This window comes from Talpa occidentalis, unplaced genomic scaffold (genome assembly GCF_014898055.3).
Source record: "Talpa occidentalis isolate TD23 unplaced genomic scaffold, MPIMG_talOcc4v2.1 talOcc4.13, whole genome shotgun sequence".
Classification (NCBI taxonomy): domain Eukaryota; kingdom Metazoa; phylum Chordata; class Mammalia; order Eulipotyphla; family Talpidae; genus Talpa; species Talpa occidentalis.
This window is the reverse complement of record NW_023601322.1, coordinates 15,471,985-15,491,474: the sequence shown is the minus strand read 5'-3', so window position 1 is coordinate 15,491,474 and position 19,490 is coordinate 15,471,985. Positions and strand designations below refer to the sequence as shown.

The 19,490-nt window shown below is 35.5% G+C and overlaps 1 protein-coding gene across 2 annotated transcripts in view; it reads left to right on the top strand.

Annotated features, from left to right (window-relative positions):
• DCC (DCC netrin 1 receptor) overlaps window positions 1-19,490 on the top strand; it is a 1,038,093-nt gene that overhangs the window by 953,323 nt on the left and 65,280 nt on the right. For both annotated transcript variants that reach the window (XM_054694039.1, XM_054694040.1), the window contains exons 22-23: window positions 7,476-7,541; window positions 18,317-18,479. In XM_054694039.1, coding sequence (XP_054550014.1) covers window positions 7,476-7,541; window positions 18,317-18,479 — 229 coding nt within the window. The remainder of the gene's footprint in view (window positions 1-7,475; window positions 7,542-18,316; window positions 18,480-19,490) is intronic.

Genomic DNA, 19,490 nt, shown 5'->3' with positions numbered 1-19,490 from the left:
TCACCTAGTTTAAAGGCCCATCGTAACTCAGAAGGGTATTCAGGCAAAGTACTTAACACTACACCTGCCATTTTACACCTGAGTAGTTTCAATCTCATGAATAAACAGAATGTTAATTGTTTCCAATTTCAGGGAAATAGGGTTTTTCAAGGCAATCTAGTCAAGCTTGGAATTCAGTTAATGTAATCCAGACTTTGCAGGGTTTGGATTACAGCAGTCAGCCTGTTGTTAGAAAAATGGAAAGCTTCAGCACCTTTTGATGGGAGGTTTATAATTGAAAATTAAAATCTCTTTTTACTCTATTATTGTGTATAGTTTCAGCTCACTTTATTACTCAATTGCTTGCCACACCCCCTTGAAAAAGCTGTTCTCTGTGCTTCTCTTAGTTTCAATATTTTGTAATTGAGGAAATTACAACTATGTGAAAAGCTGAGGCAAAAAAAAAATAGTGATTAATATGCTTTTAATACAGTGTTGATCTTCTTGTCATGTTCCCAGCAAGCAGTCAAATACCTGCCTAAGTCAAACACTCAGGAGTTTTACTGTCTTAATAGGTAACATTGAAGGAAAAAAAAAAAGACCTAACTCAGTACTCATAAGAGCTGACATAATTCATGGTATGATTTTAACTTTCTCAGACCTAAAAGAAACATTTTTGTTAACAAATCCTCAAGTTTTTCTTAAACAAGTTCCTCTTATAAGAAACCCTGTGTTGCTGAGTATCCTTCTTTGCTGTAGATGTTAAGCAAATATCAGGTTCTAGCTTTAGTTTTTTCCCTTTTTCTATCAATCCTAGGTTTTACTTCCTCAATCTTCTGTTCAAAACTCTGTGACTTGCAGAATGAGGTTAGTTCTTTGACATTAAGACTGGGCTGTCTGACTGCCAACTTACCTTTTCTTGCTTCAAAACCAGTCCATCCCTCCATATACACCACAGTCTTTAGGGACAATCCACACATTACTCTGGAAAAGTGCATTTTCTGAACTCCATGCCCTACTAGGTGTCATTCTATTACCCTTGGCAGTACTTTTTATCTCTATCAAATGAAGTCCTCATCTTTCAAGATGTCCTTCCCGATTCTACTTATTTACAAGAATCCTTTTTATCTTTCCAGTCTTATGTTCTTTTATATGTCTATAATACCCAACTCATTCCTTGCTACATTGTCAATATTTTATACTTTTTTATCTGTAGTCCCCACCTCTGGGCCAATTTGTAAATTCCTTGAGGGCAAACATTTGTTCTCATTCACATTGTCATGCCTGCTTCTCCACAACCCCAGGCTCTATTTAAGAACCTGTCATATTTATAGTTTAATTAACTGTTGAATTATGGTACAGATCTTTGGGGACAAAGTTACAGGGTAATCTGAAAAGATTATTTAGCACCTAATCAAAAGTTTACTTTAGAGAATCCCAAAATAATAGTGCTCCTGGATGTCATTATTTTATGTTATTTATCATGAGGAAATGAAAAGTAAAAATAATTTACCCAACAAACACAAAAGTACTTATTCAAAAAGAAACCTGCACTCTTATGTTTATTGCAACTCTATTTATAGCAGTCAAGATATGGAAACAACCTAAATGTCCCAAAACAAATGAGTAGATCAAGATATGGAAACAACCTAAATGTCCCAAAACAAATGATACATATGCACAGTGGAATACTATTCAGCAATCAAAAAAGATAAACTCATGCCATTTGCAGCAACATGGATAGAGCTGGAAGGGATTGTGTTAAGTGAAATAAACTAGAAGGAGAAAAATAAATATGGGATGGTGTCACATGTGTGGAATACAGAGAAACCAAACAAGAGATGAAAAGAAAAACCTAAAAACACCCTTGAAAGCTGACCTTAGATCTGAGGCATCTCCTAGATCTGAGGCATCTAGGAGGAAGAGGGAGAGGATTGAGAGGATTAGTAGTGGGAGAGCATAGTGGACTATGATGGAGGACTATTGGTGCTTTGGTGGTGGGAGAGTTATGGGGAACATATCTGAGGGAAGAAATCCTATACTGTCAAGTTAACAAGGATGTAAAGCAATGGTATTTCATTAAAAAATAAAGACAAAGATTTAAAGTTAGAAATTAGAACTCTAAAAAACTGCATCTCAAGTTGAAGGAAAAGATGAGCAATGGCTATTTAGTTCTTTAGCATTGCATCTAATTCTGTGTAGGTCAGCAAATACATTTCCATTCCCACTTAGACCTATTCAAGGTGGCAAATAAAAGAAGGTGTTTTAAAGAAAGCAAATCAAGAAGGACTTGTCTAACACCAAGCCTCAATATGTTGTATGCATGTGAGCTGTCTTTATGTATAAAGTGGTAACATTCTACTTTCTTTCAATGAATTTTCATTGTGTTGAATCTCAGGAAGGATGCAGAGAGCTCATTAGTTCTTTCCTATGACTGTGTGTTTGAAATGCTAGGCATGACTTAGGATTTTACTTCCCGGCTTTCCGATGCCATGATGCCTCTATTTGAAATCAGCAGTAATATCAGCTGCACGGTAAATTAATCTCTTAGATATATTTTCCAGGCTCTGACGAATCATATGCTTTAAATAGATCTGAATATGATCTGTGTATTAGACAGTAAAATTGTATTCAAGTGACATTAATAGATCTTCTCTATCCACTGACACAGAAGACATAAAATCAATACAATTTCCATCATTATCTCCAGAATTATTTTTGAGAACCATGCTAAGGTCAAGAAGATATCTTAGTGTTCTGCATGCTTGGTAGGATGTGTATTAAATGTTTATAAGAAGACCAATCTGTCCATTTGATTAGATTATGAGTTATATGTTTTTCTCTTGGAATTGATTGTGTGGGTGCCATTCTGGAACACCCTCTGTAATCTCCTTACAGGGAAGAATGATTAAAGGAAATATTAGAACTATCATATTCATCCAGTTTTCTCCTATCCTTTGTAGATTAATTTTCCATTCTTTCCTCCCTGGACTTATAAATATCTACTTTAAAAAATCGGATACTAGAACTGAAATCCCAGTTGAATTAATCTCTCGTAGGTGCTGGAATAGTCTTATCATGGGAAATACTCTCCATTTGCATATATGTGTTCAATTGATATTTCATTTTACACACAAGTGCATGTGCACACACACCACATTAAAAATACAGAGACAATATTTTGAGTGATATAAGAACAAGGGTACAGAGAAAATGTTGTATAATAGCAATGGCTTAAAATTGGTTCACATTATTAATATATTACAAAGCATTCTAACTCACATTAGTCACTCATCAAGCATTGGGAACACACAGTACATGCCACTTTGTACATGCACTAAGCAACATGAAATGAACACCCCTCCCAAAGGAAACTTCATTACCTCTCTCTCTATTTCCCTCAATCCAGAGAGTAAGTGCCAGAGACATCATGGAAACTAACTTTTCCAAAGAAGCATGTGTCTCTTGACATGGAAGGACAACAAGGAAGGTCCTTACAAAATCTATTCTTTAAAATGTAAAAGGAAACTCTTTAAGTCACTTTATAATATTTAAAAAATAAACATCATGGGGAGAAATATTAAATTTCTGGTTTGAGCTTATCTAAGAAGTACTTAAATAAAACACATTTTAAAATACAAGTACTATTTAGAGTAACTCTAAAACAGCCAAATTTCACTTTTCTAAAATTCAATCACAGGTTCATTAATTTTGTTTTGTTTTCTATCTGAAACCATCACTTCCTACTTTAAAAACCTAAAGAAAAGTACAAAACATTTCTGGAAGAAGCAATTTTTGATGATATTTATCTGGGTGAAATCTTTTGATGGTTAAATGATGCATAAATTCATTACTCTCTAGTATCTTAATTCTTTCCATCATCCTCAATTTCTGTTATTAAGAAAATATAGGTACATAGTAACAAGATTTTTTCATATTTTGTAAAATATAATCAAATAGTATATTGATTGCTGTGTTCATGTAAAATTGGATATTACTATTTTAAAAAGAAACTTTCCATTTCCAATTTTTTAGTCATGTTGCACTTTGATTTTTCAAAACCTGTATATATGTTGAAATCTCTCATTTTCAAAAATGTTATATTTAAATTTTCAAGCATTGATTTACTTATTTGACCTTTTTAATTTTGAATAACGTTAGAGACAATAGGGTATGAAAAAAGTAACTGAAGTATTTTAGGATAAATATACTTGTGGCACATAGACCATGATGAAAATGATATTCTTTTTGATATATATATGATCATTGATTTTGCTTGTAGCCCTTTTAATAATATTAGGTAAATGAAAAACATTTAAATGAAATCTAATTTTGATTTTATAATAGTCCATAGATTAATTTATCTTAAATCTTTAAAGTCAGAGTGAATTTAATACCTTTTGCAGTTCGCTGACATTAGCTATGAATAGACATGTATAGGATCTAGACCCAATGAACCAATAAATATATCTGCAATGGCAGCGTCCATATCTCACACATTTTTACACTACCCTTTCGTGAAGATCTACTAGGACTGTGGCTCGCATATAGTAGGCACTTAATAAATTTCGAATGAGTTATTACCAGTTTTAAGCTCCATTAATAAAAGTTAGACCTCTGGGATAGAACCATAGTTAATTTTACATTAACTGACTTTTACTCACCATCTTCCAAGGTCTAATTAGTCCTCTATTTCCCTAAATCAGTGCTTATGAAATTAGCGAGTTAATTAAACACACCCAATATTTGATCCACAGGAAAAAATAAAATAAAAAAGCTGTGACTTGCCAAGCAGTAATACTTAGTATCCTCATTAGCTTCCAGTGTCTCATTTGACAACTTTGTGGTTCTTACCTTAAAACAGTTGGAAAACCTTTTCCCCCTAACATATTATTACTCCGTAAAGGAACACTAATTAAATATATGTTTGTATATATATATATATATATATGCATATGTATATTAGAGAATAGAACTATAATAGCACACAAGATTAAAATTTGATCCCCAGGTCTTTAGATGAAGACATCCCAGACTTATCAATATCTTGGAAATGAGTTTTCTATTTCTTTAACTGAAGTAGTGCAAGAACTTCAAATTACCATAAATCCAATCTTGCTTGTTGATGATATCAAGTTTCTTTAAAGTACTTTCTGTTAGGTTTGTTAAGAGTTGCTTCATTTTCTTTTGTGGTATCAATCTAATTATAACCAAGAAAAAGTTAACCAATGTCAATACACTAGATTGTGTGAGTAGAATGCTTAAATTTTAAGTTATTCTCTCTTACTTAAAAAGCATTTTGAGTTCCTTAATCTTCCCCTCTAACCAATGACATCTGATTTTCTCCTATCGAAATTCACATTGTAATCAATAATCTCCCTAAATCTAAGGGGTGCTGTACCCAAATAGCTTTATGTCTGAGTAATATATGGATGTGCTTGTGGGCTTGTTTTTGCATCCTCCCACAAAGTAGCTGGGAGAGTGAAACACTTCATTAAAAACTCATTTGTCAGGATGCTGGAGGAAAAGGAAAACCCTCCACAGGCTATCTACCTAATTTCCAGCCAATACAGGATTGCTCCCAACAGGAATCATTTATTGCTTTACTGGCCTAAGTGATGGGGCAGTTAGCATTTCTTTTGGCTGACTGCTTTGCAATCTAGCTGCTTTCAGATGTCAGAAAAATCATCTTAATATTCATGCAGAACTTCTGTCTCACTTCATTTCTTCTAGCATTGATCTTACATTGTCCCCTGAGCAAAGCTTATCCTCTTCCCAATGAAATCCCAAATGTGTCAGTCGCACAAGCAAGGTACTTGGAAAAAGGATTAGGTTTGTTCATATTTTAGTCAACCCACCAACATTTTCATAATTTCTTGTTATTTTAAATGTTCCTGTCACTACTCTCCCCCACCCCACCTACACACTCACCCATAGAAACCACCTTAATTCTCTCTGTCCTTCCTTACCTACCCACAGTCACTGGTCAGCAATGTGCCAGCTTATGCTGAAAACAGAAAATGATGAGATTAGATCAATTTATTCATTGCTTGTTGAAAATTTGACATCTCAACTTCAGCTCTGACTTGATATCAAAACTTTTTTTTTGATTGGGAAGCTATAGTCTGTTAACAAGGTGTTAGTTATTCCTTTACAACTATTTTGCAAATAAAATGATGAGATTTGTGAAAAGTATGCAAAAGACTTTCCCAAGAGCAGGATTTCTTCTTCCTAAAGAAAACTAAAATGGTTACACATGAGGAACAGTTGTGTAGGTATAGCTGACTGTCTCAATTGCTTTCCTCTACATCTCTAACTCTTTGAAACAATTAAATAGAAAATCAGTTGTATTTGTATATGTGTTTATATATCACTTCAACTCCCACATTTTTCTACAAATGGCCTACCTCATAGATATTCTGAAATTCACAATCGAATCAAATAATTACAGTTCTATAAATATACCAGTAGAAAAAGGGATTACCTGGGATGAAACACCATTAACTAACTTTGGACAATAGTATCATTATTTCTAGTAAATTTCTGGCTCAAGTCTCTAAAATATGACTTTTACAATAGCTGGACACCTGATGGAAAATACTTTTCCCAATAATGTGATACTAAAAATGTTTTCTCCCTTTCCTGGCGTGTTTGTAAGTAATATCCAGACACTGTGTGTTGAGACAAACGCTCCACTCTTGACCCCTTATCATTAATTCTCTAACCCCCAGGCACCTACTGGGCATCTAACGCAGACACTATACAAAGTCCAGGTGTAAGATAAAAGGTGCTGTCCATGCAGAATGATAATTCACCACAAGGAAAGTTACTGAGCAGCAGTGCAGGCGGGACCTCTCAGGGAGTGTCCTGCGCCCTTTTCTGAGATATTTAGGAGAGCAGCATTTAAACTATTGTTGCTGGGCCTCCCTGGTGGCACAAGGGGTTAAGTCTCAGCACTTAACTCAGCCACTGAAGCAAGAGTTCTATCCCCAGCCAGTGAGCTGACCCACATGGTGCAGCAGACCTCTCCTGTCTCACTAACTGCTCCCCTCAGCAGTGTTTTTCAGTAGATCTGCCTATTCTGCCCCCCACTCCATCTCTGGTGAATACTCTTACCCCCACCCCCTGTGCCTATACCCCAGCTCTTGTATGCATAAATAAATAAAACAAATATTTTTAAAAAATAAACTTGCTGGTGCTGTATCTTTTAGTGATACTTTAGCAAGAGCATTGGAAAGAAGAAAAAAAGAGGAGGCTTCTCAGAGTGGAATTAGATTAAACTTGTTTAAAAGAATTTGCTTTCCAGACTGACCTTTCTCACACAAAGAAACTAACATCTTTTCACAAGTTATAATGGTATTCATATTCTCAGATGTTTTTTGAAGTCAGCAAAATAAATTTGTTCAATTGTTCATATATTTTAAAATATTTTTGTTTTGCTTGTGATTTCACACCACATATGCACTAACCTTCTGATATACTTTCCCATTAAATAGGTCGTCATGGAGATGGAGGTTATTGGCCAGTGGATACTAACTTGATTGACAGAAGCACTCTTAATGGTAGGTACAGAAATATCAGCTTTTATTTAGTTGATTATATTTTCTACATGTTTAATTTTATAGCATCTGAGACAAATTTCCTATAGACTACAAGTGCTAAAAACCCTGGATTTAGGGATAATTTGGCATAATAGAAACAAAGATCTTAACAAACCTGATGTATTTTCCAACAAAGATGACACCAGTGAGGGCTGACAAGTTCACAAAGTAATCAGTCAATAAAGTCCTAGCATAAGAATTTTATAAATGATGTCAAGCTATTACATATCTCTTTTTCAAAGTGTTGTTCATATTTAAAATATTTTAAAATATTAGAGAGAGGTAGTGTTTAATGTAGTTTGTACTGAATTTAAGTTGACATTGCTGGGACTTTTTGCCTGGAATGTATGTTTACTCTTCAAAATTCTCTAGCACCTTATTGCTAATTATCTTTCACATTGTCAAGATCAGGCATTTCTTTCTGTTCATCCCAGTGGCACATTTACGTATGTCTGTTGACTTTGATAATGACACGGTTGAGGGTATCTAGAGTAGTATCTAGAACCGAATGGAAGAAGCAGATCAGTGCTGGAACTGTCTTCTAGGATCTTCTGAAACAGAAACTTTGGGTGTATGGATGAATACTAGACAAATTCCCAAGGGACTGATACATATATAAATTCCTTTTACCGACATAAAAAAGAATTTTTGCTGTTATTTAGTTTGTTTTAGTAAAATGTTAGAGCATATACTCAGAATACAAATACGAATACCTGTACCCACCACCAAGGTTAAGATAAAAAAATACTTATCATACTGTTGAAATGTCTTATGTCTCTCTGCCTTATCAGATGCTTCTCTATCATTCCCTCCATACCTCACCATGATGTAACCATTCTTTCACATATAGTCTTTACTATGTAAACAGCATTATATCAATACACATGATTATGCCTTTCCAGAAATGGCATCATACTATATGTGTCCTGTTGCAACATCCCTTTCTCTGAATTTTGTTTCTTTAAATATTTATCCATGTGTTTACAAATAGTTCTCCTTGATTTATCTTTGTGTTGAAAAGTATTCTGTATTATGAAAACAATACTATGTGTTTAACCATTTTAGTAGATTTTCATGAGAAATTCGATTTCTGAATATATAATTATCCATTTGGATGATCATCTGTTAAGAAATCCATGTGGAACATCAAAATTGCAATCTAAAGGATTGCTTGCTAAGCAAGAGTAGAGAGTAAGATAGTGAGCTAATTTCCTATCATAAGCTGTGAGAATATAATGCATGCATGTCCCCAAAGAGGATATGTACCTCCTTGGAGTAGACCAGATGCTCCAGTCAAAGGCTCGTTGTTTGCCGCCTCTCCTCAGGGACCTATTTTTACTTGGTGATTCTTCTTTTCTACTTGCAGGCATGCCCCCTCCTCCTGTTAATGCATTTTACTTAACCAGACAAATACAAGTGCTTACATTTAAGCTTCCAAGTATGTTATAATCAAGCCAGGATGGTCTTTCCAGGCTGCTACAACCCTCAGCACCTCCTATTAGCTCTTACATAGATCCTCTTCCTTCAGTAAGCACTGTTACTGTGTCTTGTATCTATTTGAGTTTTAAATACATGTTATGGCTAGTGCCTGGTTCTGATGGTTTGTAGACTCCAATATATTGGAGACACTTTGGGGAGCTCACATCAGGAATAGGAATGGAGGGGTAAGTGTTAGGACTGAAAACAGACCACGTAAATGCTTCATAAAATGGGTTTAGATAACTGTAATTCCCACCCTCAAACTTTGCAAGTTTCATTAACTCATTCTCTTGTTTTAAATTTTATTTTAAGTCTCAACAATATGCCAAACTTACTTTAAGCTTTTAAGCAGTTAGGAAGTGCTACTAACCCTGCTTTGCATGCAGGACACATGCTAAGAGCTGTGGTCACAGATTGAAAAATAGAAGCAATAAACGAAGGAGAATTGTCCAGGTGGACAGGCAGGCTCTGCGCTCCAGGAAGATGAAAGACAGTGAGAAAAATCCCAGGGGTGTGAGAAAGCATTAAAGGAAATTGATGTTGACGTTGTTTGTGGAATCTTAACTGTAGTTGTCTGTACCCTGAGAGAGGTTCTGGGCTCGAATCCATGTGAGGAACTAACACTGTCCCCTTTAGAATTACCCTGAAGAGATGAGGGTAAAATGTTATTTCTATAGGAAGTTTCGAATTGGAATTCTTTCCCAGCTCAAGGCATGCCTATGTAAACTGGCACAGGTTAGTACTGTTTTGAACAAACAGAGTGACAGGAAATTAAAGAGGGAATTGAAAAAGAACAACTCACCCCTTGTCGTTTCAGCCACTACTGAGCAGGGTGAAGGGTGGTAAAGGTGGAGCAGGTGCAGGCTACAGATATAGAATTATGTATGTGTGGCCTGAAACTGAAAATATAGGAGGCCCAGTAAAATTTAATAATTTCTGATTGCCTGTGAGTATGAGGTAACAAAAGGATTTGTATCTCAACATATAGATGTGTCTCATTATTCATATGCATAGGACACTAGAAATAATTCAAATGTAACAGACCTCCTATATTTTTGTTAACTAAGTCTGGCAGTCCTAATTGAGGATCACATCTGAAAGCTTGATATGAATGACTTAGACTTGTCTTTCAAAATAAAATGAGTCACCAAGTGAAAAGAAAACCCAGCCCAAATACAACATCAATGGACAAGTCTCCAAGAATTTTCCTTTCACAGGAGTCAGACCTCAGATGAAGAGAATGACAGAAATTGAGAGAAACACTTGTCACTTTATTCTTTTTGCCATTTAATTTAGATTCCTATTGAGAAATATAATTTGAATTAAATTTGATTTGCTATGCATTATCTCACAGGAGAAAGTCAGGAAAATAACATAAAGGAATGGCATCCCATACCTTCAGATCCATTTGGATGGATTATTGACATTATTCCTCCTAAATTTTCTATATCACTTAATGATGTTTCAGGTATTTCTTATTAAATGAATGGGATGAGCAAAGTACCAGAAATATTTCTAGAATGCCTACTGGAATAAAATTTTTTACAGGCTGTTTGATTAAGTAAGGTGAATTGATAAACTCAGAGAGATATGGCTGGGGAGGGCAAATTTAATCTGCTTCCTATCCTATTTTGCTAGCAGATAAATGATGATAAATATGTAATTTGACTTTCACTTGGGATATCACAAGCAAATCAGCAAAGGCATCAGAAAACCTTAACTTCTTAATTAAAATTCTGCTAATGTCTTATATCTTAAGAAGAGGGTATGTTTTCCAATTAGATGTATGAGCAAAACCCTGACTGATAAAACTCCAACTCCATCCCACCTTTACAAAATGGACTGCATCAACAAGAACATTTTAAAATCTGAGTTTTGAACCTCATATCCAATGAAACATTCATGCATCTCCTCTTAGAGTGACAGAATTATAGAGGTTTCCTATCTCTCCCTCCATTTGCTGTATTCAGCCTTCATTGCATTATAATAGAATAATGGCTTATTGTCAGGACATTCAAGCCAGTTGCAAATAAATTTAGACCTCTCTAATCACTTACTTTCTCTTACAGCATGTCACTCTTCTAAAAATATATTCTTAGGATTCTAATAAAGAAAAAACAAAGCTATAGTTCATGTTTACTCTTGTAGTTGGAAACCCTTAATTAAATTGAAGAAACTGAAGAGGCTTCCTAAATTATTTTCTGATGGCAGGTAGATCAAACCAAATATGTAAGGATGTGTAAGTATTTTACATTTATGATGCATTCACTTTGGGATTATGGTCCACATTCTCAAAGCAGGAAGACCCTCAACTCTAAAATATGTGATTTTTGTATTTTATTTTTATATGAATGATGAAGCAACATGAAACTTACTTCAATTAAGTTCTGCTTTTCTCACTGGGGGATATAAATTATCAATATATTTTGTTGGTAGTTCTTCCAATAATTTGCAAAATTAATAATTTTGGTTAAGAAATCTACCAACCCTGCAAAGATGTTATTTTGTTGATCTAGATCTTTGAAAGCTATACCTGGACAAAGCATTATCATAAAAGTCGATACTATTAACTTTTTGAATATTCAGAATCATATTAGTTATTCTATAAAACATGACATGTGATCTATGCTTAGGAGAAAAGGCCATGACTAGCTTTGTAATTTTGAAAAACAAAACTTAGACATTTTAACTCAACTAAATAAAGCAAACATACAAGCTTTGTCCATATTTGCATGAAATGATTATTCTGAGACTTGGCAAACTATTAAGACACTCAGAAGTGTCACTAAATATCAAAAGAAAGGTCCCAAATAATATTTTATACTTGTTTATGAGGGAAAGATGATTGGAGTAACTGGGGATCCCAAGTTCTAGGGTCTGCCAGGGGCTCTGCTCACCTACCATCTCAAATGTTTTTAAAGATTCCAGACTAATCTCGACTCCAGGTTGAGAACTGACTTTGTCAGGGATTAGTACTGTCAGACCTTAATCAAGTCAGTTAAACTGTGGATCTCAGCTTTTCACTGGAACATAAGAAGTATTCAGCTAGCTCAGGGTTTTGCAACCTCAGTGCTTTTGCCATTTGAGGTGAGAAAATGTGATTTGTTTCACACATTGTAAGGTGTTTAGCAGCATCTCTGGCCTTTACTCACTAGATGCCAATGGAATTTCTCCTTCCCCATGTCAGAATCACCCAGAATGTCTTTAGACATTACCAAATTTCCTCCTGGGGGAAAAAAAAATCTTCCCAACTGAAAATCACTGATCTGAATTACCATTCCATGAAAGGTTGTTCTGGGATACACCAGTCTCGGGAGAAACTCTTTGAGGGAAAAAAAAAAATGTGTGTCTTTTCAAATTACCATTGAGCAACTCATTGGACACTCATTTCTCTTTCTCCAGGTCCTCCCTCCCCTTCTACCTGAACACTAGACATCTCAGTCTTGAGAATTTTTCTCTGCTCCTTCTATTCTCTTGATCTCATCTATTCCAAAGATTCAAATTCCACCTCTAGATCAATTCCCAAATTTGTATCTCTAGCACAGCCTTCTGGCTGTCTCTTTATATTTTTTCATAAGATCTCAAGCCTAAACATTCAAAACTGAAATTTTGCTCTTTCTCACTAAGCTGGCCCTTTCACTCTCTCCCTTATCTCAGACATAAGGGTCATGGCCTCAACCTGAACCTCACTTTCCCTTTCTGTCCTCCCCCAAGCACAATCCACTTTGTTCTCCTGCTTTAAAGCTTTATTGTGTCACTATTCACTTTACTTGATAGCAATTTCCACCATCTCAGTTCAAGCTACCATCATGTCTCACCAGGAGGACTTGACTCTCTTCTTAACTAGTCTCTTCACTTCTGCCATCAAGTTGTCTCCACACAGCAGGAGGAGATATCTTCTTAAAACAAATCAGGTCTGTCTCTGGATGAAAACCCTTCAATGATGTGAGATGGTACTTAGGGTAACTAGATGTGATCTACAAGGCTCTGTATGAACCGAATCCTGTTTCTCTTTCCACCCGCATTTTGTGCCATTTCAGTGTTCCTGAAGCTCAAGGCCTGTTGTCAGTCCCATTATAAAGGAGGAGGAACTGGCTTCTAGCAATATTCCATGAGTATGAGTCTAAATATTGCTTCTATAACGAGGCTTTACATGGACTCTCTCCTTCCGCCATTTGTGTCCTCATATTATGTATTTCTACTTGAATTCTACTTTAATTTTTAAGTATCCAGTATAGCTATAATTTTCCATTATTTGCTTCATGATTTGTTTATTGTACATCTTTTCCAGTAAAGTATAAGCTCTATGAGGTCAACAATGCCTCCTGTGGGGGAGGCCCTATAAATACTTTCACATGGTTTTAGCCTGGTTGTTGTTCATGCTCCACAGAAAAATAGCTCTCACAACTTCCTTCTAATGGCTATGCAGTGACCCCAGGTGAGATCCCAGGTGAAATTCTTTTCATGTCGTAGTGCAAGGTACTTTAAATATATAGAATTTAATATATAACATTTTTCCCCTTCTCTTGCCTAACTATTTGCTGATCCATAGTTGCATCACAACTTGGTTTCTTAGCGCATATGATTTCTCCATTGCCTTTTTGAATCTTTCATGGCTTTTCTCCCACCACCACCCCCTGCTTCATTGTTAATTGACACTTAAGTTTAAAGTGTACAATGGGCTGATTCATGCACTTACATATCACAAAATGATTACCAGTATAGTATTAGCTAATCACTCCATCATATCACACAATTACATTTTTTGTGATGAGAATATTAAGATTTACTATCTTAGCAATCTTCAAGTGTAGTTAATAATATGATATTATTAACTATAATCACCAGGTTGTACATAGTATGCCCAGAAATTATTCATCTTTTAACAGGAAATATGCACCCTTTGATCAACATCTTCCCATGCCCCCAGGCATTAGCCCCTTGTTATTCTAGTCTCAGCTTCTATGAGTTTGACCCTTCCCCTTCTGGACTCTACATATAAGTACTATCAGATATGGTACTTATCTTTCTCTCTCTGACTTATTTAGCATAATGCCCTCAAGATACATCCATGCTTTGATCATATCCCCAGCAAATGATGGAATCTTAAATCCATATTTATGGAAAATTGGATATTCTCTACCACCCCTGCCCTACTGTCCTGATAGTTCATATTTTATATTAGCATGTTCAAAATTATGAGATTGGAGGAAAGAAATATGTATTCCAATGCAATTGACCAAGAAACTTTTCCCTCCATAATGCTGATTAATATTTCATTTTAGGGAACATTGGTCTAGATTATCTGCAAGATCTCTTCCAACTGATTGACTTGATAGCACCTTATTTCAAGGGAAAATGATTTGAACTATTTAGTGTCATATGAATTCCTCTTCAAAGTCAAAGACCTCCAAAATTAATAAAACATATGTTGAGCTCAAACTATTCTAATAACAAAATTGTTATCAGGGAAGACTGCAATTGTAGGAGACAAGATCATCCCCAACTAGAAATTTTCATTGCATCTGTTTCCATCCTCTGAACTGAGCCTGTGGGTGTTGGGTTCACATTGTTTACCTCCCTATTATTGTACAGCTATTAAGCACAGCCATCATGGCAGTGGGACCAGATCCTCAATATTGAATCCTTCTGGAGTCAATACCTAGCTTTGTTTACTGTATGATAATTAAGCATTCAGAGCATGAGTCTATCAAAGAGTTTACTATGGAATTTTTGAGAGCAAGTTTAATAAGAAACATTAAGTACTTTTGAAATCCTACTAAATATTATAAAAATTAAATGTCCTTATTTTACTGCACCAGTCTCCCAATCACTATTAAGACTATTAAATTTAGTAGAAAAAAAAAAGATGGAATCTTTAATGGTAATCAGCTATCATGAAAATAAAAAAAAATGTATCAAATGCTTATATGATTTAAAATAAATTTTTCCCTTCACATTGATTTTAATGAAACATATCTAGGTCTTAGTCAGACACTGGATAAGTATATTATTGTGCTAAAACTAGTAACAGATGTGTTAGGATACTATGCTTTGCTTTATTTTGGAAAAATCGCTTAGAATAGAATATATTGAACATCATGTCTTTTGAGTGCCAGTTCTGTGTTGCATCCATTATCTCATGAAATAACAGTAGCTTGAGGATTCATAAGTCTGTGAATTCATAAATCTGTGAAACTTATGAAACTCAAAAACACCTCTGAAACCCCTGAATCTCGAAAAAAGTTGCTAAATATCATTTGCCCCTTCTGGAGTCAGTTTATGTTCCAGAATCCTTAATTGCATTAATGTAGTTTCTTGAGTTCTAAAAATTTTCCTAATTTTCCTAATTGGAAATTCCTTTGTTTTTGCAAATTCACAGACTTACCAAAATGTATTTGTAACTCTCCAGTCAATGCTTGTGATGCATTCATGGTCAGTAATGTTCATGTTCAGAGCAGTAAAAGTCTGAGTAGCCCAATGCCTGCGGACTCAACTGAGATGGACAAGTGATGTTTCAGCCCTCATGCTATACACACATGTCCTTTCTGCAATATATTTAGTGCCAACTTTTTTCTATGTTTTGTTTGGTGGATTCACTGCTTGAGGAGGCCTTAGATAGAGTGCTGAAGTGATGTCTAGTGTCCCTAAGCACAAAAGACTGTGATGTGCCTTATGGAGAAAATGTGTGAGTTAATAAAGCTTCACTCAGGGATGAGTTACAATGTCATTTGGCTGTGAGCTCAAAGTTAATGAATCAACCTCATACATTAAATAAGATGTCTTTAAATGGAAACACACCAAAAACAAGGTTATATATATCGATCGCTTGATTAAAAATGTGACCAGAGGCTTATAGGAACATAATACTCTGTTTTCTCTAGAAACAATTCATAGTATTAATTACCTATTTCAGTGTTTGCAGTGACTTTAGATAACACAACTGCTGCAAACCAATGAGAATTAACTGTATCTAAAGACACCATTAAATGTCAGATATTCTGATTATTCAACCTTGGAATTGAGATTGGAAAATTAATAAAAGACCTGAAATGCCAAGTTTTAAACTGAGGGGAACTTTTATGAGGAAATCTTAAAGACTAGGAACCAAAGAATTAGAATGGGAATCTCCATGAACCCTAACTCTCAGAGGCAGAATCCAGAGTCATTGTTTCCTGACTTAAACCAGGATGTTTTCTTGGGTGGAAACAAAGTATAAATTTGAAGAGCTTCAGTCTACAAGATTTTAAAAAATGTTCATAAGGTATGCTATGGATAACCCAAACCAAGTTTTTAGACATGGTGAATTATTAAATTTAAGTCATGCTACTGAAAATCCATGAAAGCTCTAACTCGCTCCATCATAAGCCTCATATAAAAGGTTAATTTATTCCAATCAACTAATTTATTAAGCACAGAAAGGGCATATTAAGATACTACAGTAAAATGACTTTTTCAATCGTAAGTAAAACTCTAATACAGAAAGTTCTGACCTTTCATTATTTGTAGTAACTGTAAAAATTACTTCAAGGAAACCTATTTCTTTCATTTATGATGAAGATCTTTTAACATAAAGTGTTATTTAAAGACTTTTTATGAGTTTCTTCCTCTGATATTCAAGTTAGAGCAGAACTTTTTTTCATAGTACTGAATCAGTAACCAGCAATAATTCTTAGATAACTTGTCAAAAGCTAGTGTTTCGATTTTAAGGCAAACATTGGGTTGTTATATTCATTTGTGAGAAAAAGTTAATTTAGTTTTCACATTTAGTGCTATTTGTAAAAAGCTTGTGTTTTGGAAGTCCACATCAGAAGTATCCCAAATGGTATGGTAAATTATTAATTTTAGCAACATTTTATTTAAAGTTTTATTTAGAGTAATGTTGTTATAAGTACTCAATCTATGTCAGTCACTGAGATGGTTGCTTTTTAAGTATTTTCTCTAACTCTGAAAGTAGCTGTATACAATGAACATTATTATCTCCAATTTACAGATAGAGGCACTAGGTGGAAAAAGACCTAAGTGTTTTCCTCAGGAGGCAGAGAAAGCTAATACAGGTTGTTAAAGAAACACATTCAGGTTTGGTCGAGGGACTATCCAAATTCATAGCCTGCTGCTACTTCTAAATTATAAATAAAATTATAGGTTATTATTTACTTTTTAAAAACATGCCACTGATAATGACATGCATGATGTAGAACAGAGGATTTCTTCTAATTGATTGATTACTAAGGGTTTAAAGAAAGCAATTTAAAGGATCATTAGCATTCTTGCTGATTTACATAAATAAATTATCAAAAATGTATTATTGCTCTGTTATTTTTACCTAAATATTGTGTGCCACGGGCACTGTTGCAACACAGGAAAACATTCATATCAGGATTTTATGACACTTTTTCAAACCCAGTGGCTGCCTTTAAGTGGGATTCATATAACCTCAACAGATTAAAGATTATATGTGCTTTATAGGTAGCTTCTTAAAAGCAGTTGAAGTAAATTGTGAGTGATTGGTGTCAAATAGTTTGTCTTTCACAGGATCAAATAAATGATATTTTCTCATAAACCCTAGTCTTCTCTCATCCTTATCGACTGGAATCCTTATTGTGCAAAATAGCTTCCTTAATCCCCTCCCCATGTCCTACTCAGAAATGCTGCTTTACTCCTTTTTAAAATTTCCTATAATTCACATACCATAAATCCTCCCCTTTAGAGTCCACAACACAGTGGTTTTTAGTATATTCACAAAGCTGTGGTGTCATCACCACTCATTGCAGAACATTTCAACCCCCCTAACCCCAAATTCCTTAACAATCCTGCTCAATAAACCCTCTCCCCATGCATTGGCAAACACTAAACTACTTTCCATCTCAATAGATTTCCCTGAATCATGTCTTTGTGTCTGGCTTCCTTTCCTTAGTATAATGTTTTCAATATGCACATATTGTAGTGTGTATCCCTACTTATTCTTTTTGTGACCAGCTAACAATCCATGGTGTGGATGCGCCACATTTTATCAATATTTGTCAGTCAATGGGTATTTGGGTTGACTATTCTAAATAATGCTGCTGTGAACATTCCTGTATAATGTTCTGTGGGTACAGATGTCTCATTTATCTTGGGTAGATCATTCATCATTGCTTTTTCCCTGCTTCAGGAGTGCTCAGAACAACGGGAACTTGTCCTGTCCTAACAGATCTCAGTAAGCACTGAGCTGCCACATCTCCCTAACCCTGATATCCATTTGCCTATCTTTTCAGAACCACCCATTGGCCAGATGCACCCCCCACATGGCAGCGTAACCCCTCAGAAGAACGGCAGCCTGCTTGTGATTATCGTGGTGACCATTGGCATAATCACAGTGCTGGTGGTGGTGGTCGTGGCTGTGATTTGCACCCGGCGCTCTTCAGCCCAGCAGAGAAAGTAGGTAACAGCTGAATCCGAAGGGGAGACTCATCTCTGCCTGACTCCACTCTCATCTTCCTTAGTTATATTTTTGATGGTTTTCTTCTTGGGCTTTTTCATAATGTACATGTTTAGTATCTTCCAAGCTGGGCAAAAGCTTACCTTTTGCTCATTCTAGGCCCAAAACATAAGTGAGTGAGACCTGGGCATGCAGATATAGTAGTAGAATCCATCTGAAGAACCACGTAGCATTTCTGCTTGATTTTCTTTTTCTTTCTTTTTTTAATTTATTTATACAAGCACTGGGTACAGTCAGAAGCATGGGAGGATGAGAGAATTCACCAGAGCGGGGAGCAGAATAGGCAGACTGATGAAATACACTGCTGAGGGGAGCAGCGGGTGCAGCAGGAGAGGTCTGCGTGCCATGTGGGACCCTTGCCTGTTGCTGGGGATTGAACCTGTGCTGCAGAGGCTGTGGGCAGATTTGCAGCCCAGCTCTCAACCGCTGCGCCACTCAGGAGGCCCTGATTTTATTTTTCTAGGTTAGTTTCTTCCTGACCTAATGTGTCCTAAGAGAAGGACTTCATGTATCCCTGTATATGAACCTCTCTGAAATTATGCTTATGGTGATGTGTGTTCTCCTAAAAGTATTGATCATTTTTGAGTGGAGGCCTATAGGCATTTCATCAGTGCTCATTGTATGAATGATTAAATAAATTGTGGAATATGAAACTCAGTCATAGTACTATGAAGTGTTTAATTTGTAGACAACTATTACAATAGAAGAGAAATTCCAGAAATGCAAAATGGAGTGGATTTCCTGGCTATGGCAGATTCTCAGAAATGAAAAAATGTGAAGGTTTAAAAATATATTCATTTAGACAGATTTTGGCTCTAGCACATGCAGAGAATGATACATCAGCGTACACAGGTAGTTCCATTCAGCTTATCTCCTTCCAGCAATAGCCCATAACCAGCATATTAACCTAGTGTCAGCCAGTTGTGGAAGCTACAGTGTCTCCTGGTTAT